General features: G+C 32.7%; 2 protein-coding genes across 5 annotated transcripts; one reads left to right on the forward strand and one right to left on the reverse strand.

The window, feature by feature from the left end:
* Positions 1–28: 28 nt before the first annotated feature.
* LOC124307824 (mitochondrial import inner membrane translocase subunit Tim9) lies at positions 29–1,890 on the reverse strand. Its single transcript, XM_046769933.1, has 2 exons — positions 1,506–1,890; positions 29–911 (listed from the first exon to the last, which is right to left on the reverse strand). Exons 1-2 carry the CDS (start codon positions 1,545–1,547, stop codon positions 681–683), a joined length of 273 nt encoding a protein of 90 aa, XP_046625889.1. The 5' UTR covers positions 1,548–1,890; the 3' UTR covers positions 29–680.
* A 633-nt stretch (positions 1,891–2,523) lies between these two features.
* On the forward strand, positions 2,524–27,423 carry LOC124307778 (mitogen-activated protein kinase kinase kinase 11-like). Of its 4 annotated transcripts, none has more exons than XM_046769839.1 (15): positions 2,524–2,961; positions 4,209–4,422; positions 4,716–4,950; positions 5,135–5,352; positions 6,490–6,830; positions 6,915–7,095; positions 7,230–7,378; positions 7,469–7,641; positions 7,936–7,956; positions 8,467–8,713; positions 9,005–9,124; positions 10,644–10,847; positions 19,710–20,121; positions 20,325–20,678; positions 21,163–27,423. In XM_046769839.1, the coding sequence occupies exons 2-15, from the start codon at positions 4,235–4,237 to the stop codon at positions 21,887–21,889; spliced, it is 3,570 nt and encodes a 1,189-aa protein (XP_046625795.1). In that variant the 5' UTR covers positions 2,524–2,961; positions 4,209–4,234; the 3' UTR covers positions 21,890–27,423. The 4 variants fall into 4 exon arrangements, with proteins under 4 accessions (XP_046625795.1, XP_046625796.1, XP_046625797.1 ...); XM_046769840.1 differs by having other exon boundaries at positions 21,169–27,423; XM_046769841.1 differs by lacking the exon at positions 7,936–7,956 and having other exon boundaries at positions 2,525–2,961.
* Positions 27,424–27,656: the final 233 nt, after the last annotated feature.

Genomic DNA, 27,656 nt, shown 5'->3' on the forward strand with positions numbered 1-27,656 from the left:
CATTCTGTGCAGTTTTTTCCGGAATTTCGTAATTTTTCTCATTCTATCAGAAAATTCCGTTCGCTTCACCGGTATTTAGTTGTATAAAAAGAGAAACTTACAATCCTGTCTTGTGTTTGAATTATACTTTAAAACATTTGTAAGAGTGCCTGTAAAGAACAGTTACATAAAGAAATATTATTTACAAGCATTTGATATACTAAGGTTTACCAGAACAACAGTTACATGTCTCATGAACTATACTTCTGTACATTTTTGTGCCTAAACCAGATCTTGATGAAACATGCCCAAGAATTCCTCGAAGATGTATATCAGTTTTTTTTGAGGTGTAAGTAGATCTCCGGTCATTTATTTTTGGAATATCACTTGAAATAATGATCATAATAATTTATAACTATAGTGTTAAGTTGTTACCTACAGTACAGTCTGGAATACTGTATATGTTAATTATTATCATCTTCTATTAGGGTTTTTGAAAACTCGTTCATGAAAGATGGGCCAATGGTGGAAGTTATGTTTAAAAACATAATATAACAATAAATACACTACTACTTCTATAAAATTCATGCGTTAGTTTATTCATATAGTAAGACGTTTTTGATATAACTAATAGCATATAACATAGAACGAGGAGCACTTGTTGATAAAATTCTAAATGACCAAAAATAAATGTAGTATTATTAGCGTAATTGACCTAATTTTTTAGCTGCTGCCATTGCATTTTCATTGGCTATCATTTGAAATTCTTGAAAGCGTTGGGAGACCCTCTGATTCATCTTCATATATTTCTCCATACAATTCAGCGCACATTTCTCCTCTTTGGTTCTCACTTCTCGTGTTGTAAAATCGGTTATACAGTCAATGAAGCAGATTTCCGATAGCTTATTGTATGATGTCAAGAAGTCTCTAAACTGAAAAGTTATAAAATTATTCCAATAATAAATATGTTTTATTAAATATTTTACTATGTCAAATTTAAACGATTAATTATATCGTTACACTTCGAATTTTTACCAGACTGTAGGACAAGACGAAAGTACGTTTAAATTACTTTTGCTGAAAGTTGTAATAGATCAACATTCGTAATTTTACTTCAACGGTATAAGATATTGGTAACTCTATTATACATAATCTAAATTGGCCTTCATATGAACAAGTGTTACATAGAATGACAACTTTCTTGAACTCAATTTGGGAATACGTTCGAATATTTGGGTTACGTTAGAGTTGTTAAGGAATTATTAGTCCTTTAAAACAAGCTAGTAAATTCAAAACTTAGCAACGTGGACAAACGATAACCTAAAAATATTATGACTGCAGATGATGTCTACCGTAATAGCAAATCAAAGCGTAATATAACAGATATAAGACTTGACATGGAATTCGGTTCCCATAGAGGATTTTCTTATATTTTTGATATTCAAATTTGAGATCCTTGAGAAGTTCAGAATTGAAGTGGTCCTCACTCAGTCGCATGTATTTTGACACATAAAACGAATACTTGCCGACTTGATTTGCTCCGCATCAACTTCAGTCGGCATTTCCATTTTTAGTATTCAAGTTTTGATTGACTAGAATGTTAAGTAAGGATTCGCAAATCCAACAAGATATTTCATTAGTAGTACGTCCCAATAAAACTGTGGCAATCTATATACGTGGAAGTTGCGAATTTTACTGGTCAATAAGAAACTCCGAATTTATCTAGTCAATCTTTGGGTTTAGAATATTTCTACAGCTGATGTAAAGAGTTGGCAAATACAAATTATGTGTAAAATCGGTATTCTTGCACGTTAGGATCAGAGATGGTTCAATTTACTGCGTTTCCATGTCTGAAGTTAGTTAAAAGTACTGCCCTCCAAACGTTTATTCGTATGGTATGAATCGTGGTTTGGACTGCCCCCACCCCTTATAGCATAAAAATAAATCGACTTCAGTTAGGCACTAGTTCCAGGAGTTTGTCCAATCCCGGCGGATTTAACTTACGGCAGCTCCTCATTAACTGTAAATTGCATTGAAATTCAATGTCCCGAATAGAAAACCTCTTGTTGGTAGTTTTCGGTTGTTTATCATAGCAGACTATTCGAGAATTTCAGAATTCCATGACATTTCCAGGTGTTCCAGAATTCCCTGACGAGTGGTCACACTGGCTAAGTATATGGAGCGCACGGTAACATTAGTTATTGTTGTTCTTGTTGTCTTTCCTATGAATAGTACCGTTTACTGACTTGAGTTGCGCGACGCAGAATATAGAGATCAGGTGATACAACTTCAGTCAACGTATTGGTTATACCGGTTATACCATAGAAATTAGTGATGATGCTACCTCCACGGTTATAAGCCTTATGTAGAGTGGTGCAGCCAGTGTAGCCATGCTATAGATCGTAAAACATGTACAGCAGCGAACATAACACGGTGGTAAAAATTGTAACTATTCTAGACGACACTTTTTGGAGTTCAGCTTACGCCACAAATGCATTAGAGTTCGGTCTCCTTCCCTCCAGTCTTCCTGGACGGGACTATCAAATTAAACATGGCGCCTGCTAGGTTATTGTCGTGAGTGGTAATTTATTTTCTGGTGTTAATGTGAAAATTTCACAGGTTTTCCGGGCCGATGCGGAGCGCGGCGCGTACGGGAAGGCGTCCCGGCCTCGTTCGCCCCGGTTTAAACGTAACTCTGTTATCAGAACGCCAATAAAACATATAAATTGACTTGCATAAACAGTGGGTTGTGGGTATACACACCCTGACGCGAGATCCCTCGAGTATATCCTCAGCTTTATGGGTTTCTCCTATATTTGTGACGTAGTTAGTAGTTTCTTATTGACTGTTGTTCACCCTCGCAAACAAATACTCTGGCTGATTGGTGATAATTGTATATTAAAACCCGAAAATGTCGAGGTTTTGTACAGTGTTTTCTTCAGTGGGATAAGAGCCACCATCGGCTGCTTGAAGATCACTTTGGTAAATATATGGATTTTGTTTCTCTGCCACTTTATTTCACAGTCTAATCTATAAACTTTCATATCTGTCACGTGATGACATTAACGGATGATAAGTTTTTTTTTTCGTTTATTTTATTTATTTTTTAATGCATCTCAAATATGGCAGTGAATGAACCTCGACATTAAAACAAGTCAATTAGTATGCACATCATCACACTAACCTGTATCATGCATTATTTTACAGTAATCTAATTAATTAGATTTTATGCGAAATTTTATTCACCAATTTCGACATATTTATTAACCTGAGAAATATACAGTCAATTATCAATTCAATTATATCCATACTAGTAGTTAAAGAATATTTCATTTCATCTTTGACTATGTTTACAGAAAATCAATAAAAAAAAAAAATCAATAATACTGAATTTCCACTTCCAAACATCTTCGAACTCTAATCAAATTTATAAATAGGCCTGATTTGGCCTTCATTATCAATAGATTTAACAGGTTATTGCGTCAATATGCCTGCTGTTATTTTTTTTTTGTTAATTTCTATTGAATAAATTATAAAAGTATTGGCTCCATTTCTATATTCGAAAAATATTAACTAAGTAATATGAAATAAGACTTTTGACTTGAATTATATTCATTTTGGTTAGATGCCGTAAAGAAATGAAACCAACATCCAATTTTTGAATACTATGATTTGTAGCAAAAACCATATGTACCCGATATCTATCTCTCTTGAGGTTTGTGAACATGGTTGTAATGTTTTTTGTTTTTTTCTATTCTCAAGTTTTAGCTCTTTTAAGTAAATCTGATTGCATTTTGCAAAACTAGCTATGTTAACGCTCTCTGCTGCTCATCAGCTCTTTTCTAAATTTCAATTCAACATTGCATACTCCTACATTCCTTAAAAGCAAGGAAATGCACCATTCATAATTCATACTTACATGAACCTGCTTTTAAATATGAATCTTTGGTTTTGATAATTTTTCAAAATTGTTAATTTACTAGTGATAAACCAGTTAGAGAAATGACACATCAGCTGCAGATATTGTTCAGTGGCTGAAATTTTTCTTTCCTTGTAAGCTGCTTACAGCCTAAAGATTGTACTCGTGAGCTATCATTAATTCTTAAATGGCTTAAAAATGTCGTTTAAAAAATTTTTCTTGTCTATTAACAAATAATGAAATGTAAAAATGGAAACCAGCTGTATCAACAACAGCTGAAAACTATGTAGAGATCAATTTTGTTAAAAAGGATAACAGCGGAAAGGCTTGGGCCTTATGCCGCCTGCCGGGCTATCGGCACGAGGTTTGTCTACTTTGATGGACCACGGACATCCGGACGCTCGTCATCAGAGCGAGCGATTTTTACATTATCCGGAGAATGGCTCCACACGCTATCAGACTCAAAGCAATACCAATTCACCGAGATATCAGCCGAGCAACAGAGGCACCCACCATTGGACGAGGTAATCAGATACGCTACGGTTGCATAAATGGGAGTGAAATAAGCTTAATAACCATTTTTTGAAACTATAAAAAGATTACGTTGATAAAGTAAAAATTGAAAATCCTTGTTCTTTCACAAATATCTGAACCTAAGCTTATGTTTTTTTCACTTAGCTACTTTATTTTTACCTTGTTGCACCATTGATTTGTGTTGGTATTAAACGACACAGTTTCCATTATTACATGAAAATGATAATAATAGTTATTATCAATATAAAATTTGTTAAGTAAGAAAAAAATTGTTATGGACTAGCCACGGATATTCAGAGGCACGTGCTTCGAACAATAACATGTCGGACAGCAGCGTTTCTGACACACATAGTGGTGGCACGGCTAAAACCGTATCCCAACAAACCAGCCCATCTCATGGAACGTATTCCTCGTCACAATCGCAAAATGACAATAGCTCCATTATTTTCACCGCTCTATTTGATTACGTTGCTCAGGGTGAAGATGAGCTAACGCTTCAAAGAGGTGAAACTGTTGAGGTAATTCAATTAGATATCAATATTTCTTTTCAAATGTGTGTGCATATATATATTCTTGCCTAACATAAAATATCAAGAAACTCTTAAGTATATACTTGTTGTATCAATATATTTATTTTACATTATTAAAAAGTAAGTTCCAAGTTTAAGTAAAACATCAGATGTATTATTTGTATTCTACTAGGTTCTGTCGAAAGATTCAAAAATTTCCGGCGATGAAGGATGGTGGACGGGTAAAATTCATGGAAAGGTGGGAATATTTCCTGCCAATTTTGTTGCTAAAGCTGATAGTATCGACAAGGTCTCTTCAGTTATTGACAAAGTTCAACCAGTAGAAATCGATTTTGATGAATTACAATTAGAGGAGGTCATCGGTGTTGGAGGTTTTGGAAAAGTCTATAGGTGAGTGTGGGGCAACTTCATCTAATATATGATTTGTAACGAGGAACTTGTTTCACTGTTGAATAATTTCTTTAGCAAATCTTATTATCAGATCCGGGAATTGTACCTGGATCTATAACTGTTTGATTGGTTTCTTACTACCATGATTATGCTAGATTGCCTGGTAATTTGAACATCTTATTGGCTATCAAGTTGACAAGTGCCTAATCCTATGAAGGAATCACATGAACTTATTGTGCTTATTTTGAATAATTGTTAATCAAAGAATTTCCTACCAAGAGAATTTGGTTGAAGAGATACATTACTTTTATTGAATGTGTTAGTATTCCAGGTAGTAGTAGTATAATACATCATCAGTTTTCCTTGAAATCTCGCAAAATTCGTGCACATAGCTAATGATAAATCGAAGTCCAAAGTTACGCTCTAATGGAAAACTTACACCAGATCACGTTTGTAATATAAAAATCAATTTATAAGAACTTGAGGGTCTACTAATGAATTGTTGTTGCAGTTAAAAAGTACGTATTTAAGATCTCTTGCAAAGAAATGGGTGATAAATAAAATTTTTATCTAATTATCTGAATTAACGAGTACCGTAGCACATAGTGCAGCTAACAGAGCAGACCGATAATGTTCACGAGCAGTTTCTTTTCTGCTTTCCAAGCCTAAAGTTGATGAACCCCTGTAATGGATTAGTTAATATTCAGTGAAGTGGTAAATTTGATATTAACACCGTTACATTTAAAGAAAAAAAACGTATGCAGTACTCTATAAAATGTATTGTATCACAAAATACTATCCGAGACAGACTAGAATTAACTTCATGTAATCCTCCGGTTCTTAGATCGTTTTCAAAATTTTCCAATTTTTTTTTTTTTTTATTAATTTTTTATTTTTTACTGTCAGTTCCCGCCATACCCGTTAGAGAATGTCCCCAGAGATCTACCATAGACCTGTGCGGGGCAAGGGAAGAGATGGATTAGTGACCATCATTATGCGGCCTATCATTATTATCATTATTCATAATTCAAGTGGTTAATTGGTGCAATTGATTTTACTTAGTAATTAAGATTTCCTGATGAGATTTTAATCCATTTGCTGCAACATAAATGATTAATTTCCTTTTAATTCCCACAGGGGCTATTGGCAAAAGCATGAAGTAGCTGTTAAAGCAGCTCGCCAAGACCCTGACGAAGAGCCTAGCGTAACGTTAGAAAATGTACGACAGGAGGCAAAGTTATTTTGGCTTCTAAAGCATGAAAATATAGTCTCGATCGAAGGAGTTTGCTTAAAAATGCCAAACATGTGTTTGGTGATGGAATATGCAAGGGGCGGCAGTCTCAATAGGGTTCTTAGTGGTAGAAAAATTCGACCTGATGTTTTGGTAGATTGGGCTATACAAATTGCTCGTGGAATGGATTACCTCCATAACAAAGCTCCAATCAGCTTAATTCACAGAGACTTAAAAAGTTCAAATGGTAATAAGTGTTTATTTAGAATTTAATGCTCTTTGTGAATTATTAAAAGTTGCCAAATAATTTTGTTTCCTACTCTTAATGTAGTACTGTTGAGCGAGCCGATAGAAAATGATGATCTCCAGTACAAAACACTGAAGATTACTGACTTTGGCTTGGCACGAGAAGTCTATAAGACTACACGCATGTCAGCAGCTGGTACTTATGCCTGGATGGCACCAGAAGTTATCAGAAAGAGCATTTTCAGCAAAGCGAGCGATGTGTGGAGGTGAGTACTTCTACAGCTTAATGTTCCTGGTCGAAATATGAAAGTCGTAACAATCGTAGCAGGAGGAAAAAACTATAAATTGATTCTTACAACAGTGAGTTGAAATGACGCTACCATTGTAATTATGTTCACAGCTATGGTGTTTTGTTGTGGGAGCTTCTTACTGGAGAAACACCCTACAAAGGCATTGATGCTTTAGCAATTGCTTATGGCGTTGCTATTAATAAGTTGACCTTACCTATTGCTTCAACATGTCCACAACCTTGGCGATTTCTTATGGAAGGTAAGTAACAATTTTATTGAGGTGCAATTTTATGTGAATAGAGAAAACGTGACAGAGAGTCAATAAGAATATATGAATCTGAACTTGCAGCATGCTGGGCGGCAGATAGCCACGGAAGGCCTGGCTTTGCAGATATTTTAGAAGCTCTAGATGAGGTGCGCAGTGCTTTCGCAGAAACACCACACGAGTCTTTTCACACAATGCAAGAGAACTGGCGTGTTGAAATAGAAGAGGTGCTTCATGGCCTGCGCATGAAGGAAAAGGTAACATTTACCTATTTTTTTTTTTAATAGAAAAGTGCTAGCCATTCATAAGTCAATTAATTATATATGCAGAAAAGGGCATAGATCTAATTCGGTAATTGAGATAAGTTCCATTTTTCAATAACCATTGACTAAAGTCATATTTATTATTGAGAAAATGTTCATTACGAACAGAGAGAGATAAAAATACTAATACCAGTTATGCATGTCATATCACGAGAAGTTTCTTTTGCTATTTTTCGCAGCCGCTACATGTAATTAATTTATGCGATTTTCGTTAAATGCTACATGAAGGCATGTCGGTCTTTAGAGGAGGTAAGAGTAACAAATCTATCAAACAATACAACATGTAAACAATGTTTTATACACATTCTTTAAACATATTCTCACTTCTTTGAGTGAATATTTTGATTTTTTGTCTTTCTTGAAATAGATCTAAAACTTTCTTGAAAAAAAAAAAAAAAACTAATAGATTGTGCATCAAGGAGGCAAAGTAGGTGTATTCCATGCCAAGTGTAACTTTACAGTATGAGCTGTAAGCGACTCCAGTGCGAACCAATGACGAATATTACAAATACACGAGGCGAAAAAGACTTTGCCTCCATGGTGCACACGTTGCTTCAGGTAACCAAAGTATGGTTTACAATTTTTTTTTAAATTTGTTTTCTTACGGAGTACAAAAATAGACCACTGTTTGGTGCTAGAATGTAACGGTGTAGTTTTTTGTACTCTGATGTCTTCTTTTTTATACTGTTGCGGAAACACCTACTTGACGTAGGAAACGTAGGCAAAAAAAGACATACAAAATCATTTTACTATTTTCAGGAATTGCGCTGTAGAGAAGAAGAGTTAACAAAAGCACAAGTGCAACAAAAACAGCATGAGGAGAATTTACGACAAAGAGAACAGGAATTGGCAGCTCGTGAGATAGACTTACTGGAACGTGAATTGACTGTTATGATCATACAGCAACAAAATACACCCACGCCAAACAAAAGGCTTGGTAAATTTAAGAAATCAAGACTAAAGTTGTATAAGAAGGAACCTGGTAGTAACATCAGTTTCCCTTCTGGTGAGCACTTTTCTTTATCACAACATCGAGATTACTCTTATCATTTAAAAGTGAAGTTGAATTTCATTATCACTAATCACTCTAAAATTTAATTTTATGTGACGCGTTATATGAAGGCAATAATCCATTGAAACTAGTCTAACTAACAAAATTTCCGATATCTTTGAATTGAGTATTATTTATTTATTTTTTTTTTTTCATGTTTTAAACTGTAAATGGGAAATAATAGATAGAATTTACCAGCTTCAAGTAAGCACTTATCTGTAAATAATACAAGCTTCTGTTTACCAGACTTTCGACATACAATCACCGTTCAGCACACGGCATTAGATCGAGGTAAAAACCGCAACCCTTCAAGACCTAACAGTCCACCTGGATCACCAAGTATTCCGAGACTTAGAGCGATTGCCTGTAAGTTGATATAAAATCTAAGCAGATAGAGAAAGAGTGCTTAATCCTAGTAAGAATAAGAAATGAAATTGGAAAGGTCGAATGTCTTTGAGAATTATAAAGTCCATCAACTCGTAATGTTTTATTGCCTTAGTCACATTCATTTTTTTCAAGTGTCCCATGTGTATTTCTTGTTTGCAATCTATAGCAGCAAAAAAATCAGTCTTTTTTGTCCGTCTGCTGATTTGAAACTTTTCAATTTATATAATACCAGATAATACCAGAGATGAAATAATACTCAACGTTAGTTATAATTCTATCAAATTGTAACTGACATAATTTAATTAGCGAATTAATAAGTGAGTAAGAATTTCGATAGTATATAATTGAATTTTCACTGGATCAGGAGCCCTTTAATTCTCGAATGAATTTTTCCACAACATAACTGTATAGTGTACCTTATTCTGCGTAAAATAAATAAAGTGACAAAAACTATATTAAACGGAAATGTATTTGAGTTAGTCAAACTTTAAATAATTTATTTAAATTTCTGTGAGGACAGATTAATGTGCATTTTTACATTTTCCATTTCAATTCACTGCTGAGTGTAAATTACGATTCAAATGAAACATTTTTGTACTGGTGAGTCATGAAATGGGATTTTTGATGTTCGGCCATTTTTTCACGATTAAGTTACTATTCAAATAATTTGACATTTTGGACGTCCCTTCCCATTTATCAAATAAGGTAGGATGACTTGTTGAACATTACATTATGTAAATTTTATTATTCTCATATTCTGTTCAACATATTAATTTTTTTGTTTTGGTGTTTGGCACTCTTTACTCTATTATAGTAATAGCATGGTTCAAAATACGCGATTTATGTGAATATATGAATCACCTTAAGTATTATTATCATCGAGGAGCAATTATTATTTTTTTTTTTTGAAATTACTGAGCAGAATAGAGAACAGATTGAAGTGTTCTGATGCGTCATTCAAAATATTATTCCATTTTAGCGTATTTTGAAATCTAAATCTTTATAAGTTCAATATCGTATGTTTTGTTTTAATGCAAAACAATATTCTAATCATATATTTTTTTTATGGTATTCTAATATGGTGAAGAAAATCCTACATCCAATTGTGCAATGCCTATAATGTGATGAAATCCTTATTGGTCGATAATGTCTCAGAGTCAAAAAACTATAAAATTCTTTGTTGAATCAACTTATATGAAAGTAATTATTTTAAGTTAAATTACCTTCTATCACCTTTTTTTGGCATTAAAAATTAGCGTATATATTTGTTTGCAAAATATTGCATGACTCTTTGTTCGCTTTCTTGAAATATCCTTTTGTATTGCAATTTAGTCATTTCTTTCATTGCGCATCAAGTTACTTTACGTATTAATTTGAAATATGATTTTAATCAAATTTCGAAAGTGTGAAAATCTAAAATATATTAATGTACATTTGTGCAGTGAGTAGTTAGTACAGTAGCCAGTAGTCCTTTGTGTTTTTTGTTCCTCCTATGTAGTACCAGCAGACGGTATCAAAGGCAAAACTTGGGGCCCGTCTACATTGCACCAGCGTGAGCGTGGAGCGATAATAACGCAGCCCCCAAATCCTGCTTCACCTGATAACAAACGATGGTCTCGGTCTGCACCTGATCTTGAAAAAACTCCACTTCGTACCGCTCTGTTGGCAAGTACGCAGCTGTCGCCTCTTCTTCAAGAAATAGGTAACGACACATCCCGAAAATTGTACTCGTCAGCCAATAATCTGATCGATACACAGTCAGGGAATAGTGCAAGCGGTAATCCAGAAAGTTCAGACGAATTTGTAACAAAACTTGATCATTCTAATGAGGATTCAAATTTTTCTCTAGACATTCACGGAAATACTAAAGTATCTTTTAACTTTTGCAATAATGAAAACGACTGTAATTGTGATGAACAGACTGACAATTCTATAAACTTAGTACATATATCTAAACTTAATCAAAGAACCCAATTTGCTGAAGAATATCCACCATTCTCAAATGCACATTGTAATGTTTTTAATAAGAATTCTGATGATAAATGTAAAAGGTCTAAAAATCCACAACATTCAACAATTGACTCTAGTTACTCGGTACACTCTTCAAAGTTTGTGCACAGTGTAGCTTCATCACTAGTAGGGACTGCTAAAAGGGTGAAAAACAAAAAACGAGATAGAAGTAAGTCAAAAGAAAAGCGTCGTGATAGCTCAGAATCTCGATTACCTTCGCTAGCTGATTTTTTCAAGTCCCCTTCAGGATCCAGAAAGAGCTCACTCAATTCACCTCTATCTTCTGAGAGGAAAGCGTCGGTTGCAATTAAAGTTAGCGATTTAGATGGTTTCGAATCAAGTCCTGAAAATTCAATCGGAAAACCACTTAAGCATAAGTCAAGAAGTTCCAAGAGTCCTTTGAGAGTTCTTAGTAAAATTAAAGCTTGGGGCAGTCGTGATGCATTGGATGATCAGTCTCCTGCAAAAGTTGAATACAATGTACTAGAAAACGCCATCCACATTCCCGGTTTTGATTATTCAGATCAGGAACGAGATCAATATTTACCCAAATTTTTAGCCGCAAATTCACGCGAAGGTATCGATTTTGAAAATCTTGAATCCGATTTGTGTAATCTGGATTCAGAACACTCCAACGATAGTTCAAAATCCAAAAATTCTGTCCAGTTTCTTGAAGAATTCGAACGCAATGAACCAAGATCCTCAATAGACAGTTCAAAAAGCAAAAGTAGTTTAACCTCTAAATATAGCGGTCAATATTCCGATCGTGATGTCGACAATGATTCATTAAAAAGGGATTCAGAATCAAAAAGTAACGAGTTTTTACTAAATTTCGGTGAGAACTCTACAAATATGATTTCACAAAAAACTATGATTCTTCAAGAGTTTGGCCAGCAAGCTTCAGATTCCAATTATTGCCTAAATGAAAGTTCTGCCGGTTCGTATAAAATTATGAGTATTTCGAGACGCAGTTCTGACAGCACAAGCTCCATTAATTCAGTGACGTCCAATACTTTGGCGACGCAAAAGTTCTTCCGAAAACACAAATAATACTATATAAATCATAGTCTATGGAATAGGTTTCTTTATATTGTATGAAAATTAAGAATATGAAAGATTATTCGATGAAATTGTTTTTTTTTTCTTCTATTTATAAATATATAACATTACCTAACTTAAATTAAGAACCCACGAAATACACTATACAATATACACTCTAAGTTATAATCAATTTAAATGGTGTGGGTAATATGAGAAACAATGTTATTTTTTAATATTAAATTGCGTACTCAGCACGATCGATATCGCGTAAGAGATTCATTCCGAAATTTAGATGTCGAAGGTATGGAAACATTAATGCGATATCGAAAAATTTCCCAATCAGAAACAGTAATCATAATATGGCAAAGCTTCAAAAAACTTGTCTGAATTTAAACTAATTTACACTCTTTCTGAATGTACAATATACAATATTAAAACGTAGAGAGAAATTTTTTAACTTTTCAAGTCTTTTTGTACAGATTAAAATGCATTTCTCTGCGAAAACGACGATCATCAAGGATCTAAAGTGATCTAGTGGTCTATAAACACTTCGTAGGAAGAAAGTTATTTCTTATAGTTTACTGTCATATGATAGCAACTATTAATATTTATCCACAGCATTTTCTTAATTGATATCAGTATAATATCTTGAGACAGGTTTTGCAATATTACTTAGCATTTAGTTCAAATATGCTGGCTGTTACAGCTACATACTATCAATGCTCAGAGGGTTCATGTGATCATACATTTTAATAGTGTTGAAAGTAACAAATATTTTTACAGTATGTAATGGAATACTGGGGGCTCAGGTTTGAATGATCAATCAATCCGTTTATGATTACTTGGGTCCGTAGACTTACGTGATACATATAGTTATGTATCGGATTTATTAAACAATTATTTAATAATGAAAATAATGTTCCATGCAACAAACTTCTGGGGATCGAAATATTCTATACCGAAACTAATACTAGTTTCATAAATTATAGCAATACAGCAAAAACATTCCTATATTAAACCCATCATTTGTATAAGTTAAAAAGTATATTCAAAAAATTGGACATCAATTCTTCATACACAGCATTTAGTTCAATACTAAAGATATATAAACAAAGCATAAATAGAAAGCTTAGTTTCAAAAAACTATGAATGTGTCATTTGTTTTAGTAAGGCAGTCTATTTGTAAATATATCTTGTTTTATCTGAACCGAATATGATTTATCTTCATCTTAAGACTTATATTTTAATCAAGTATTCATACGAGTTGATAGATTAATACTCTCAAATAAATTATACACGTAGATGTATATGGTGTTCTTCTTTCCAGCGGTAGTGCATGCCTGTAATGATCACTCTGTTTGTAGTTTACACTCGAATTCTCGCGTTCAATTATGGAATTGAAAACAATCTATTTAAAAAATCGACAATTACAAGATTGAAGTGTATACTTATATTGTTAAGTAGTGAGTTGCTAATTTTATTTATGTATCACAATTGTTAGTAGTCTTTAGTCTATTGTAGTTTATTTTATTCAAATTAGATCTTGAAGTATAATTATGAGTTATTGATTAGTTTGTAATTTTGTATAATTTTTTTTCCTTTTTTTTCTTCTGACTTTTTATGCACTGACGTAAAAGCCTTGGTGTGGGACCATATTAAAGTTTAAGATTATTTTAAGTATTCTTAGACTGGCTAGACCGAACGCTCGTTAAAATCACATCACAGCATATTTATCTTAAAAAAAACAAGAGAATTTCTTTGGGTCCAATCACGTTTTAGCTTTTGCAAGTTTATGTTCATTGTTCAGATAAAACTGTGTCTTCATATAATTTGGCAACTGGTCTTGTACTTTCAGATATGTAAAGGTACACAATTCCATAAACAGAAATCAGAAAATACTAAACAAAATTTCAATGATGAACTAAATTTAATAATCACTGTAAAACGAAGGATATATATATCTACAGTTTGTTGCTCTGGGACGATGTCTTACAGTATTTCTATGCATAATTTTTTTAAACTTGACAACATATTTAGCCCGTAATATACGGAATAGTTGTTTAGTATTTTAGTTTTTAGTAACCAATATTTGATGCATTCTCAAGTACATTCTCTATGTGCTTTCACAGATTATCACGTACGTTTTGATCACATTCTTGAAGATATAAAATGATGCAGTTATAAAACTAATTATGGAAACAAACCCCTTAATCTGCAAAGCTGCCTGAAAATCTGAAATGCAATATTTACTCCTTAGCTTTGGAAATAGTTTCGTCTTTCATGACTGTTTTCTTATTTACAGGCAATAATTAGATTTTATTTTACAATGTCACACTTCTAATCGCACCTCGCATTGAAGTTATAAAGTCAACATTTCGTCTTCTATTTCTCTCAGCCTATATATATAATTTTTTAAAATTATTCAAAACTTTTTTCTTTTTCATAAATTATTAAGCATTTAATGTTCTGTGAGTATGTTCTTACTGTTAATTTGTTCTCTGCACATAAATTTTACTTTCCTTATAATGTGCCTGTTTTATTGCTAATTTCCGATTCACAAGTCCAGTAAAGTATCAGGTACTGCAAAAGCACTTCGATATTCTGATATGCATTGTGTGAACTTTTACGCGAATGTAATAGACGAATTGGGATGATCAATTGTTTTTAACTGGCGTTCAATATTGGGTTCAATTAAAGGTTCTGAATAAAGGAAAAAAGAATCCTTTCTGGTGTTGGCTTTTCTCAATTACAGTAATTTAGAGTACATAACACTCTTAACAAATGTATCTAACAGATCGCTGTAATTTGGATGTGTAATTATTTAGTTTGAGATTTCACATTCGATATTTGAATATCTGCGCCTGAGAACTGTAATTAATATTTCAATTTATATGATTTCTTCAAATGAACATTTAGTATTGCTTATTTCTTTTATCGATATTCGACGTACTTTACTTCGGATCAATTTTTTTTTATCAAACTATGTCAATGAAACAATATTTAAAATTTCAGATTTGCAACTTTCGTTGTCATTCCAAATATCGGTAATATAATTCCAGATAATTTACAATCCAAGAACTGCTATTGCCAAGAAAATCAAAACTTGTTACAAAATAAATGTTCAGAATAAACATGATAATGGCTCTCAGGTGCAGGATTAACACACATTTGTACTTTCCCACAGAAGCGTTCACATCTTTTCCTATCGCAAATTTGTCCTAGATGAAACAGGTATTCGTATTGGCACATCATATTTCCATTTGACATGCACTGTATGAACTGTCGAACACTTCGCACACAATACAATAGGCACTTACATGCAAAAGACACATCTGTATTTACCTATTAAATTTTTTCAATAAAATCTTTTCAGTTGTACAGATTTTGTTTAGTTTTCATTAATTTTTTTTTTTTTTTACGCTCAGTATACCGCAAACTCATGAGTTTTGCTGTTCAAATGAATAGTCATTCGCCAATTATATTATAAAACTACGAAGATGTTGCTCTTGTAACTTGATCTATATCAATTATAATCTTATTTTGATTCTCAGTATCGTATCTACTAGAAACGCGTAACATCATATGCAATGATTTAAATGTGATACTTCTGATAATCCTTTTCACGGATTACAGTATGTTTCAAAATTTGTATACCATTCTAGATTCCTAATCCTTGACTTGTTATCGCAAGTAAGGATATTGTTTACTGAAGATACTTCATAGCAATATAACAATGAAATTGTAGCTTGATACATATATATTCCATTATGCAGGTCAGCCATAATGCTGTTACTCTATGAAACACAAATACAGCAAAACTCGAGTGTTAAGAAGAGGCACAAAGATAACTCCGCATAACTGAGCGTAAAGAAAAAATACATCCTGCATGTACCCCATGGGATCCTAACTTTTAACTTCACTTGGTTTTGGTCCTATCCCTCCTTGAACATCCCGTTATTTACCCAACTCGCAGCCTATTTAATAAAACACATTTAAACAGAATATTGTTAGAAATATTTTAAATTGGTCAGAGTATTGATGTTGTATTTGTTTGCATAAATCCATTGTAATTTTGGCTGTGCAATTACACTAAGTATAGTAATTTATGTGAAGAAAGATTCAGTCATTGTATTTCCAAAATTTTTGGCAAAAACTGAACATGACTGATCGAAATTTGTACTTCCAGAAATCGCAGACATACTTTGAAGAGTGAAATTGGAAAAGCAATATATCGTATACTTATCCTGGATTACTATGAATTTTTTATCTCATTCATAAAAACTGAGGCATTATTATTATACACAGTTGTAAGCGCTACGATCAATACAGTTTGTAATTCAAGTTATAATCAGTCATGTAGATTCAAAACCCACGCTGCTTTGAGTAGATTAAGTGCCGTCACAAGGTGTTTTCCATTCAGGATCAAAATGACCCAGGCTCAATTGTGTGACCAATAAAAAATCCTGTGTTATCTTCCTACAATGATCTCATATTGGCTGCGCAAGTGAGCCTCATCATTTTGATCTAAGAAGGAAAGTGAGTCTGGCATTTGGTTTGTATAGCATGTTTTGACATTCTAATGTTGTATTGCTCGCTTGGAAACTCACCACGTTACTAGCTTTGTATTGTAATTCAATTACCGCCTCATATAGTTGATTGTATTCAACTACTAGTTGATGAAACGAAGGATTGTATGTTGCAGATAGCAAAATTGTTTCACCTACCAATCATTACCTGTAGTCTGTATAGCTGTAATTATTTACAAAATCCAATGACTAATGAATGACTCATCGATACATGTATCCAACCATAATATAGATTTTCAGCACATTACTATTTTTTTACCCGCTAAGTACTTACACAAGCATCAGCTTTACAATTCAATATCCAAACTGTGTAATGCTTTAATCTGCGCATAGTCAACTTGTGCTTCTGTTCTAAATATATCTCAATCTACACCATGTAATTGATCTATACACATGCATATATAAATGTATATATTCTTGTACTCGAAAAGTCTTTCATGTTGAACTTTAATAAGTTATAAAACTAATTGTAGGCTTCTGTAATAAATATTCTTTAAATGATCCATAATAAGGCATCAGTAGCTACTTGAGAAAATTGGAAAAACTCAATTTTATTTTGAATTTTACTAGTAATAACAGTAATAGTAGCAAAAATCATATTAATAATGATAATAATGAAGCCGTTATAATTGCATATATCCTGAGGCCCATTATAATCTGTAAATTCAAGTGGAGTGGACTTAATTATTCGAGTATGAAAAAACAGGTGTAGATTTATTCATTGGAACATGAAGTAAAAATTGTTATGTAACAGAATTAATATCAATCAACATCAATTGAGAAAAATATGCTGGAGCCAAATATGTGTGCAAGAAATTAATAATCAACAAGAATTTATTTTTTATAAGATTTGTCGAACCTACTGATACGGTCGTTTTATACCTTACTACAAATCCACTAGTGTTTACAGTTATAACAGATGTATCACAAGTATCTTCAAGCTAACTTCTTTACGATTTACTAAAATTTATTGAGCTTTAACGAAAAATTTGGCTGATCTGCTTCGTTAAATGATGGACAGACTGAACTTTGGTGTTTCCTTACATGCCAAGAATTTGATACTTGATTGAAATACCAAGCATTAAATAAATAATATATATATACATAACAAATATGTATATATATTTATTATTGATGGTAGCCTAAATTGGTACATCTCAATTGCTGAATGTATTTTTTTCACTATGTGTATACTGAATTAATTATTTTTGAATGCTGTCTTTCAATACAGTACTGATGCAGGAACTTTCTTGTTCCATATTCCAAAGTATTTAATTTTTTCTGCCTGGTACTAGAGACAAATAGTAGAAAGTGTTAGTATGTTGTTATTAACATACTTGGTTACATTGTTCAAAATACCCATAGTTACAAAATATTATCTAGGTTATATTAATTTTATTTTCCATACCAATAGAAAATTTACATGATAATACTAACATTGAGTGTTAGTCTGTTCGAATTTTCATTAAAAGCTGCTAAGTAGCAAAATATGAGTGGCATGATTTATCGTTAGAAGGTATGATTATTATTTGATATTGATTGAAAAATTTCTTTCTACTGACGAGACCAACGTTATTCTTTTAATTCTCTCTAAAACTGCGTCTAAAACTAACGTAGCGTGCTTTTTGAGTTTGTTTTTGAATTTCTGTCGCTAAGATATCAAATAATAAAGTGTTCGATGACTACTATTAATGTATACATATTTATAAAGAAAAGTGGATGCAAAAACACACATCGTTTTTTATCGTGTATGAAGATGATGTTTTTAATATGCTTATCACAAGACAAAATGTGTGCTTCCCACTTACGTATACTTCGGTTGCCTGATTGTAACTATTACTCAAATGAGAGAGTCGAAGTTAAGACATTAAGAAACATGATATTCAAGTATATTTGAGTAAATCATCTCTGTAAATCGATAAATGAGTCCCGATAGTGTGTAACTGTTAAGGCAGCTTATGGACAGCAATATTTTTAATACAAATAATTTTCCCCTGTCTGTCTCAATATTCTGAGGCATCACCACAAGCATTAATATTTTTTGCAACCAGTCTGAAGTATAATTTACAAAAAAATTGTATATTTTTATGGCGATATTGAATAGAATCGGATAATGATTTATCAAAAATTCACGATATTTTCTCCAGCTGCCAATCATTGGATAATTCAGCAAGCAAACTTTATTCCGCATTGTTCATTGAATGAAAAATACACCGTACTTATAATAAATGGTCCATAGTCCCTCAGACTACAAGTATATACACTATAAGAATAGATATACTACAAGAATATGGGGCATTCCATGACATCTGGATCAAAATTCTAAATCAATATCTCATATTAGTTTTATAATTTTTTGTATGAAAGTACATCACGAAAAACGAAATCCCGATTATTTCAGAATTTTTCGACCCAGTGTATCTCAAGTATAATTAAAAAACTTGAAACAAAAACCCGTACATTTAAAAATCTGAAAAATTTCAGAAAAATCTTATAAAATGTAACAAAATTTTGGACGCCCATTAGAAGGTGGAAATTTCATAACTTTAAAAGATAAGTAAGAAAAATCTTCTAATAGGTGTTAAAAATTTTGATATATTTCATAAGATTTTGTTGAATTTTTTCAGGTTTTAGAAAGTAGGAATTTTTGTTTCAAGTTTTTAAATTATACTTGAGATACACTGGGTCGAAAAATTCTGGAAAAAATTGGGCTGCGTTTTTTGTCATGTACTTTTATACCAAAAATTATAAAGGTAATCTGAGATATTAACGTAGAATCTTAATCGAGATATCATAGAATGCCCCATATACGCTATACTATACAGATCGTACAACAAGAAGGTATAATATTGGCATTAATCAATGTCATATACCAAATTTAATGCAATGTTTATGATTACATGCTAAGAAACCAATTTTTTTTATAGACTACTCAGCATTGTCGCCAGAACTTCCGACTGATTGGATGACCTCGGATTATCCTATCAAACCTGGCCTTACTGGGCCCTACATTATGCCAATGCCAGTTCCCATGCCCACGCTGTACAATGGGGAAGTCAAGAAACCCAAACTGAGCATAATCGAACTGGTTCTGTACAACATCGCTGCCATGTTAGCTGGTGTGGCAACGGGATATGACGTTCGAATGTCAAATGTGTCACCAATTCATCCAAGGTTGCAGCCAAAGCCAAGTAACTGCGAAGATGACCAATCCAGATGGTGGTTTCAAGCTGAGACTGGTTCCAACAGGAATTCTGCTTACTTAGGTCCAGATTATGAATTCAGCTCATCCAGTGGCTATCCCCATAATACATACCATGGACCGGCAAGACACTACAGGTTCGTACTGTACAGTTTTATGTATGTACATCAGATAGCCGATATGGATATTTAAGTCAATCTTGAAAGGCCGTGTTTACGCGATGCATACTAAATTATTCATAAATATGAGAACACTTTCATGATAACTAATGCGTTACTATAATAAATTAATGTTGTATGAATATTCAAGTACAATCAACACATGCACAATTGAATTTTAGGCCGTTTCTAAGCAACATGGGAGGTATACCACCTGGTCTCCCATCAAATGTAATGCCAGACAAACCATTACGGTTTACGGACTCACCCCAACACTATGTAACATCGGCCAACTCTAATGCGCCAACACCTAGTCCACGTAGAAAAAGCTCTAGTACAAACAACGACGATACTTACTCACCTGATATTGGAAGGATCGATAGGATTGATAGAATCGATCGAATTGACCGTGTGCCAACAATATTCATGGGGAACATTGCGGCAATACCGGATTATGGACCACCTGTCTATGCAGTCGTTCCAACAGAATACTATAGACCTCCCGAATCTACATATTTTGTGCCCTCAGATTATCAGTGAGTATCCAATTCAATTAACCAAGAAATGATTAAAGACTAGTTCACCTCACTTGACGGGAGTTCATCGATGTCTTGTGTGTATATTTGGTATGGTTATATTTTGTATAATAATTTTTGCGCTTTTGTCCATCATATGCACAGTTCAACAAATGCACTATTAATCTTTGTATGCTTTTTTAGTCTAAAGGTATTACTATTTGAGATAATAGTCATTTTATGCAAAATCATCATGGAGACTATGGCAACAAAACTATGGGACTTTAGCATACGCTATCTAGTCACCAACAGGTACGGCTGTTCGCAGTACTGGTTGATTGCTCATGCTAAAGTCCTACAAATATTTACTGTCGCTTCCTGTCCATATATACAATACAAACATTTTATCTTTGTGTTTCCGCTATTACACAGTTCTTTCGGTTATGAAAATCAAAAGGTATTATGTAGTAGATTCTATGTTCAATACATATTTAACGTCTTCTAGCGACAGAATGCTGGAATGTCCAGAATTCCCACACGCCTATGATAATCCGAGCAGCATAAATAGTCCTGCACGTCCTATGCCAAGACTTCCACCTTATACTCATCACCGGACTTCGTCCAACGTTTCAAATGCAAGTACGTCTAGCCAAAGTAATGTTAATCCAACGTTTCGACTTGAAGATGAAGCTGATTACTCAATGTATTCACCAAGCCATTATTATCAACGATCGTCTAACGCTATATCCAGTGTTTCTAGTTATAATTCGAATATTTTAAATCATGACTACAATTCTCTGTATTTGACACGACAAAATTCACATGAATCAAACCCGAATTCAAGTGAGAGACCAAGTAACTTGGAGGTTGTCACGAGGCTTCGATCGAGTCTGAAAAGATCGAACTACTCTTATAACTCGCCGAATAAGAATCCAAGTAAAAATAATTCAGGCTCTGGTACGCCAACTAATCCTACGCCACCAGACTCTCTAACTTCTGAAGATTCAAGTTATGTTTCAGCAAAAGATAGCCAAATTTCAATTAGTAGAGTCAGATTCTCACCAGTTACATTTGAGAGAGATAACACTACTCGAGATCATCGAGAAACGCTCTTAGATATACCAGTTCATGGGCAAACCCAAGATATCACGGTACCATTGCAAGCCAATCGAAGGCTTAGTAGAAGCCGAAAACCAAGCATTTCAGAATTAGAAAGAGAATTTTTATCATAGCATTGGCTTATTTAAGGCTAAACATGAAAATATCAAAGAGAACACAGTTGTGGATTGTTTGAAATTGGTGACCTGAGGATCGTTTATTAAATTGAAAAGGCGCAAGTAAAATACAATCATGCGGCTTAGTCATACTTCGATCTCTTGGTCTTCAATTTAAGTTTAATTTGATATATTTGTGGACCAGTAACTTGTATATCAACTATAAGGAAAACAACGGGTCGAACTAGAATGTTAATAAGAAACAATGATGCTCGTATAAATTACAGTTTGATATTTTCAAATTATGGAGTCGTGATATGACCAAAAATACATCGTATAACCAATAAAGTAATTATGAACTGGAACCTGCATTAAACACTGCCCTTTGTAAGCAAATATTCATGAAAATCTTTGTTATACAGTGTCTTTCTATCATAAAGAATTCATTCCAAATATGTGCAAGGCAATACTTGCTTGGTGTTCAATATTGAGGTTGATCAATACTGAGAAGCGCAACATTCCATTGCATGATTAGAATTAAAGGTCATGTTATAGTTCTACCTTTACTGATCAACTCATTTCATTAAAATTTTTCGTTTATTCAATTGAAAAATGAATAGTGCATTTGCATTTTGATAGCAAAATTTGGGAAAGTCATTTATATTTTGATAACTCTCTGTCAGTCTTGTTAATTCATTGATTGTATAAGCAAAAAAGTAACAATGAGGTGACTTGATCAATGAAGCTAGAGCTGTTTCATGGCCCATGTCAGTATTTCTTTGGCAGTTAGTACGAAGATTAGACAATAGCAAGCTCAAAGTTTTTTTTATATGTAATGAACTTGGTGAGAACTAAAGTCATTTATCAAATAATTTTGATTCAATATTGTAAAAATATTTATGCAAACAGTGATAGAAATGTCACAGTTTTATCAGGGTCAATGTGATTTTGTTCTTTCATCTTTAGACTGCTTTATTCCGTGTTTCCCACAATTGTTTATTACTGTACCTTGTGGTTTTACTGTCACAAATATCCCTGTTTTTGGAAGCTAAGGACCAGAAGAGCACGACCCTCAAAAAGCATTGGATACTGCCATAATGAGGGCGTATCTCCGATTGTAACATGTATATCCCATAAGTCAAGGCCTCATTCATAAAGGGGTAAGCCACAAATGTTTCAACCTTACTACTACTGGAAGGATGGATCAATAAAATTTAAAAAAGAGGATAAAATGTTAGTGTTTTACGTCCCTCTCGCAGTGAGGTGTCTTCTAAGATTGTAAAAGATTCAACTGCAATACTGCCACAGAGCGTGTTCTCTTTTTTTAAATCTCTTAAGATGCGTGCTTCTGATAGTATCAAAGCAAAAATGAGGTGGCTCATGCCTTTCTTGCTGGAACTCGTATTATGAAATTTACGAGTTGGTAAGAGATACGCTCTTCTGGTCCTTAGCCCTCGATATATTTCTTATTCGACAGCATTCACAATTTTGAAATATTTTGTCTGCTGTGTCTTTTTAGTATGTTCAACCGTATGGATAAACTGCACATTTTATTTTTCGTATACGGATGTTTTAATAGTATACATATTGTTCTAAAATGCGCAAATCCGGGCCTGTATACTCATATGCAAATTGTGAGTTATTATTTTACTGGTGTGGTTGAAATACTCTTGAGTTGTAATTGGAATGAAGAATTCGACCAATTCCGCTATAAAATGTTATTTTGGTTACGAATAGCATATCATTCCTTTTGAAATTCCAATGAAACCCTGCATTTATTCCTATTATGCATTCTTAGATAACTCGGCATTGACTATTCCAGTATTTTTTACAGATCAATATTAACAACGGGAATGATAGATACTTATAACAACAAATAGTCACTTTTACACCGTGTCGTTTTTTCTATCTTTCATAGCGGATAGTTTCATAATTTTATTATGTGTGTACACATTTGTTCACGCACGTGCCTCCGTGTATGCAAATATATCTAGATATATGTACTTGATAGATGTATATGCTTTGTGATGGTCTGCCATAAATATGTGCATATATTGTCGTTACATATAATTATTTATCGACATAGCATAATGTGAAAAATCCAGTGATTGGTATGGCTTGGTTTCTGTATAAATAACTTTTTCACCGTTATATGTACAAATATGTGTACAGTATAGTAATATTGCCAAAACAAGTGGTGTGATGAAAAAAATAAGAACTCTTTGCCATCTTTCCCGTGACACACATTGTATATTATCAACATAATAATGTTCATGTTAGGAGTATATACAGTACATTGTTTCAGTTGCACAGCCTGTTTGTACAGTAACATAATTCAAAATAGGCTAAATTCATTAATTGTTCATATCACAAACTACCTAAAGCAGTAAAACTTTGATTAGCATTAAATTATATTTTGGCACATCTTTCCAATGACCCTGGTTCAAGAAGGTCTAAACCTTTTATAGATTATGAACGTGAAAGTTTTAGAATTACTGGTATTATAGAACTCACTATAATTAATGTAATTACAGTGTTACTTTAAAAACAGGCTAAATATTGTATATTCTTAACACAGTTCGTATTTTTTACGGGATTTTTTTGAAATTCGTAATAATATAAAGTATATCTAATTTTATCAATGTACCAATCATGTTTTTTTTTTAATTAGCACTTCATGTAACGCATGCTGTAAATAATTAATAGTATGGAAGTTGTATATATACATATTATAATATACTAAATATAGTTGGAAATAAATTTAACATCTGTACGTACCTACTACAAGCGAAGGAAGTACGGCGAGTTGAAAGAGAAATCCTCAGTAATTAGTTAATACATACTTTCTAAAAATAATTTAATATTCCCAACAATCATTATTGTTGATTTAAATGTACAGAACTGCAATCAAAAGCCGTCTTCATTTCTGGCAATATTTCGCGTTGCATTTTCTTGAAATCAAAATCTATTTTATTTTATGTTTCATTTATGTTTAGTGCTGAAAACGCGTGGAATATTAAATTGTATGATTTTGTTATAAATTTTGTAATGAAACTATATTATTTAATCGTGGTTATATTTCAACGACTTGAAGTTTGATAGAAGGTGAACATCAGTATTGTTATAGGATACGCCGCAATGTACATAGCTTCTAAAATTACGATAACAAAATCAGTTCCATAGTCTTCGAGAAGGGTGCACCATCACAGGTTACTGAATTAGATTACTCTGAGCGTTTTGTAAGAAAACATGGTTTTTTCATATTTTCACAGTAGACATTATTGCAAATGAATCAACTCATTTCAAATGTATGCAAGAAATGTATGAAGAAATTATTCTAACTAAGTACTGATAAATTTGTTACTTTATTTCTTGATTATACCAATTTATCTGAAGGTATATATTTTAATGTTACATAACAAAATTTTATTACGGAAACGTTTCATTGGAACAATTTAAAAGTTTCTCAGTAATACATATTGTGTAAAAATTGTTGCTTCAGCATAAATATTCCCTAACATGTTACAAGCCATGTTACTTACAGTGATACTGGTTGATTAATTTTCTTATGTGAATTAGCTTCACAATCAGTAATGGATTACAAATTAACAGAGTAACACATTTTCGATTAGTAAAATATGATACAACAGTAAACATACGAGTGTATATCAGAATGATCTGGATGTTTTTAGAATTATTCAACATCAATGTGGGTACATTTGTTCTTTTGTTGTTACACTGATGTCAAAGGTAAAAAATATAATGAAACACCACTTCTTGAAGAACGGCTTGTCTGTAATGCATAAAAAATTTGCGGTGCTAGAAATGGCGTACTTAATTATTATAAGTATTTAAAAAAAATTCAACATGCTTCCAAGAAACACTTGAATTATAGAAAAAATATTAGATCATTAATCGCTAATAATAATAATAATTACAATGACACAATAATTATTATTATCATAGTAATAATTTGATCACAAATAATACTCGGCAGCTATAAACGTATTGATTGTGTAATGGCGCTTGTTCGCCGACAGTGCTAGTCTAAGCTATATTTATTTTTTATATTACAAACTTGTTTAGTATATAAGTAATTAATTCAATTGCGCATTTAATTCAATTCCATTGTAATAGCTTAGGTGTTAAGTATTCTAGAAATGTATGGTCGGAGAGTGCTGAGTAGTAGTGCTGTAGTGGTAAAAATCTGTGCATATCCACTTGCAGCATATGTTGGTATATATTATACCAATTAGATTATTGATTCATAAAATTTAGATTGATTATAAATATAAATATATCCACAGATGTTAAAGATTTCAGTAAATCATTGCGAAATAGCTACGACAAATGAATTATGCCAACTTCTAGTAGTAGCATTTCCACAGGGAACCAAACATCATGTATCGTGTGATACTTTATTGTAATATTCAGCACTCTTGACTCTGCTGTACTTATACTCTACTATGTAGATATTTTTAGGATTAACTTATTTTCGAACTACATTCCTTTTGCTATTGTAAACGTTGCAATATTGAAATGGAAGAATACATGCTGACTGCTGAGTGTCTGCAAAATTTCATAAGGCTCCCTCTTGTTTGCTCCTATGTACGTGTGGATAAGTTATGTAAACATACTTTATATAAAATAGGAATCAAAAATATTACACTTATTAGAGTTTGGAAGAAATTGTGCAAACAAATGTGAGGTATACAGTTTTTCAGACATTCTGCTCAGTCTTTGAATATTACAGCAATTCGATGATGATGTTAGCGCATTGTGTATCGGAGGTAATCTTCACAATGTCTGATAGCTAGTGATTGGCAGATGAAAAAATGCAATATTCATATATCTTATACATATAATACAACAGATGGCAATCAGTAATATACCTATTAAATTTTTTTCCCTGCACCATTAAAGCTAATCCACAAAGAAAAGAAAATTGAAAGTTACTGGTCTTGCAGTGTCGATACACTAGTGATAATCATTTTTCTCAATTACTTGAAAAGTTCTAACATTTCAGCTGAGTCACTTTGAATAAAGTTGTTTGAAGTGTATCAGAGAACGACAAAACTAAGGTAAAATGTTGAGGGAAATGAGGATTTCTCTACAAAAAAATTAAAAATCTTTCCAACGAATTTTCGGTTAAAAATGTTCACCAGGATACTAAAGCAAATTCTAATTCTCTGAAAAAAGTGAAAATGTAGCTCCACAGTTACGATAAATAATAAAAAATTACATTCATATGTAAACTGTACAGAAGCTTATTTAATAGGGCTATTGCTATAGGGACGTAGCTATTCTTACAGTTGTGGTAATTTTATTAGAACTCATTGCTATAATATATTGCAATTCGGCAATCCACCTTCCTGTTATAGTTGTAGCTATCTCACAATGATATCCAGCTAAATGACTGTAATGACAACTATCTTACCGTATTTACATCAGTACCTTTCATCCTCTATCACTCAATAGGTATTTCGATTGTCCTGAAAGTGAAATCCCAATTCGAGGTATTGTGAATGAATAAAAGTCATACCTTAATAGTACAACTGGTGCCTGCATGATTTCTTATAAACTACTTCACAGAGAAACTAAATATATAAAGCTTCGTAATTGAAACCATACCTATACTGGCAGTAACAGTTAATTTGAAAAATCAATCCTAACAACTTTTACTGTAGAATTTCAATTTTTTATTAATATCAAGGAGTGTCATTAACCAATTTTCTCCATATTGCTGGCATCACTGATAGTCCATGCTTATTTTCTAAAATTCAAA

Source organism: Neodiprion virginianus, chromosome 6 (genome assembly GCF_021901495.1).
Source record: "Neodiprion virginianus isolate iyNeoVirg1 chromosome 6, iyNeoVirg1.1, whole genome shotgun sequence".
Classification (NCBI taxonomy): domain Eukaryota; kingdom Metazoa; phylum Arthropoda; class Insecta; order Hymenoptera; family Diprionidae; genus Neodiprion; species Neodiprion virginianus.

Excerpts from the sequence above, each read along its gene's own strand:
- LOC124307824 (XM_046769933.1), bottom strand. The coding sequence starts at position 1,547 with ATGGAAATGCCGACTGAAGTTGATGCGGAGCAAATCAAGTCG. Across the intron at positions 912-1,505 it reads ATGCGGAGCAAATCAAGTCG|TTTAGAGACTTCTTGACATC; the intron begins GCAAGTATTCGT and ends ATAACTTTTCAG.
- LOC124307778 (XM_046769839.1), top strand. The coding sequence starts at position 4,235 with ATGCCGCCTGCCGGGCTATCGGCACGAGGTTTGTCTACTTTGATGGAC. Across the intron at positions 9,125-10,643 it reads GAGACTTAGAGCGATTGCCT|TACCAGCAGACGGTATCAAA; the intron begins GTAAGTTGATAT and ends CCTCCTATGTAG. Across the intron at positions 10,848-19,709 it reads GCCTCTTCTTCAAGAAATAG|ACTACTCAGCATTGTCGCCA; the intron begins GTAACGACACAT and ends TTTTTTTTATAG.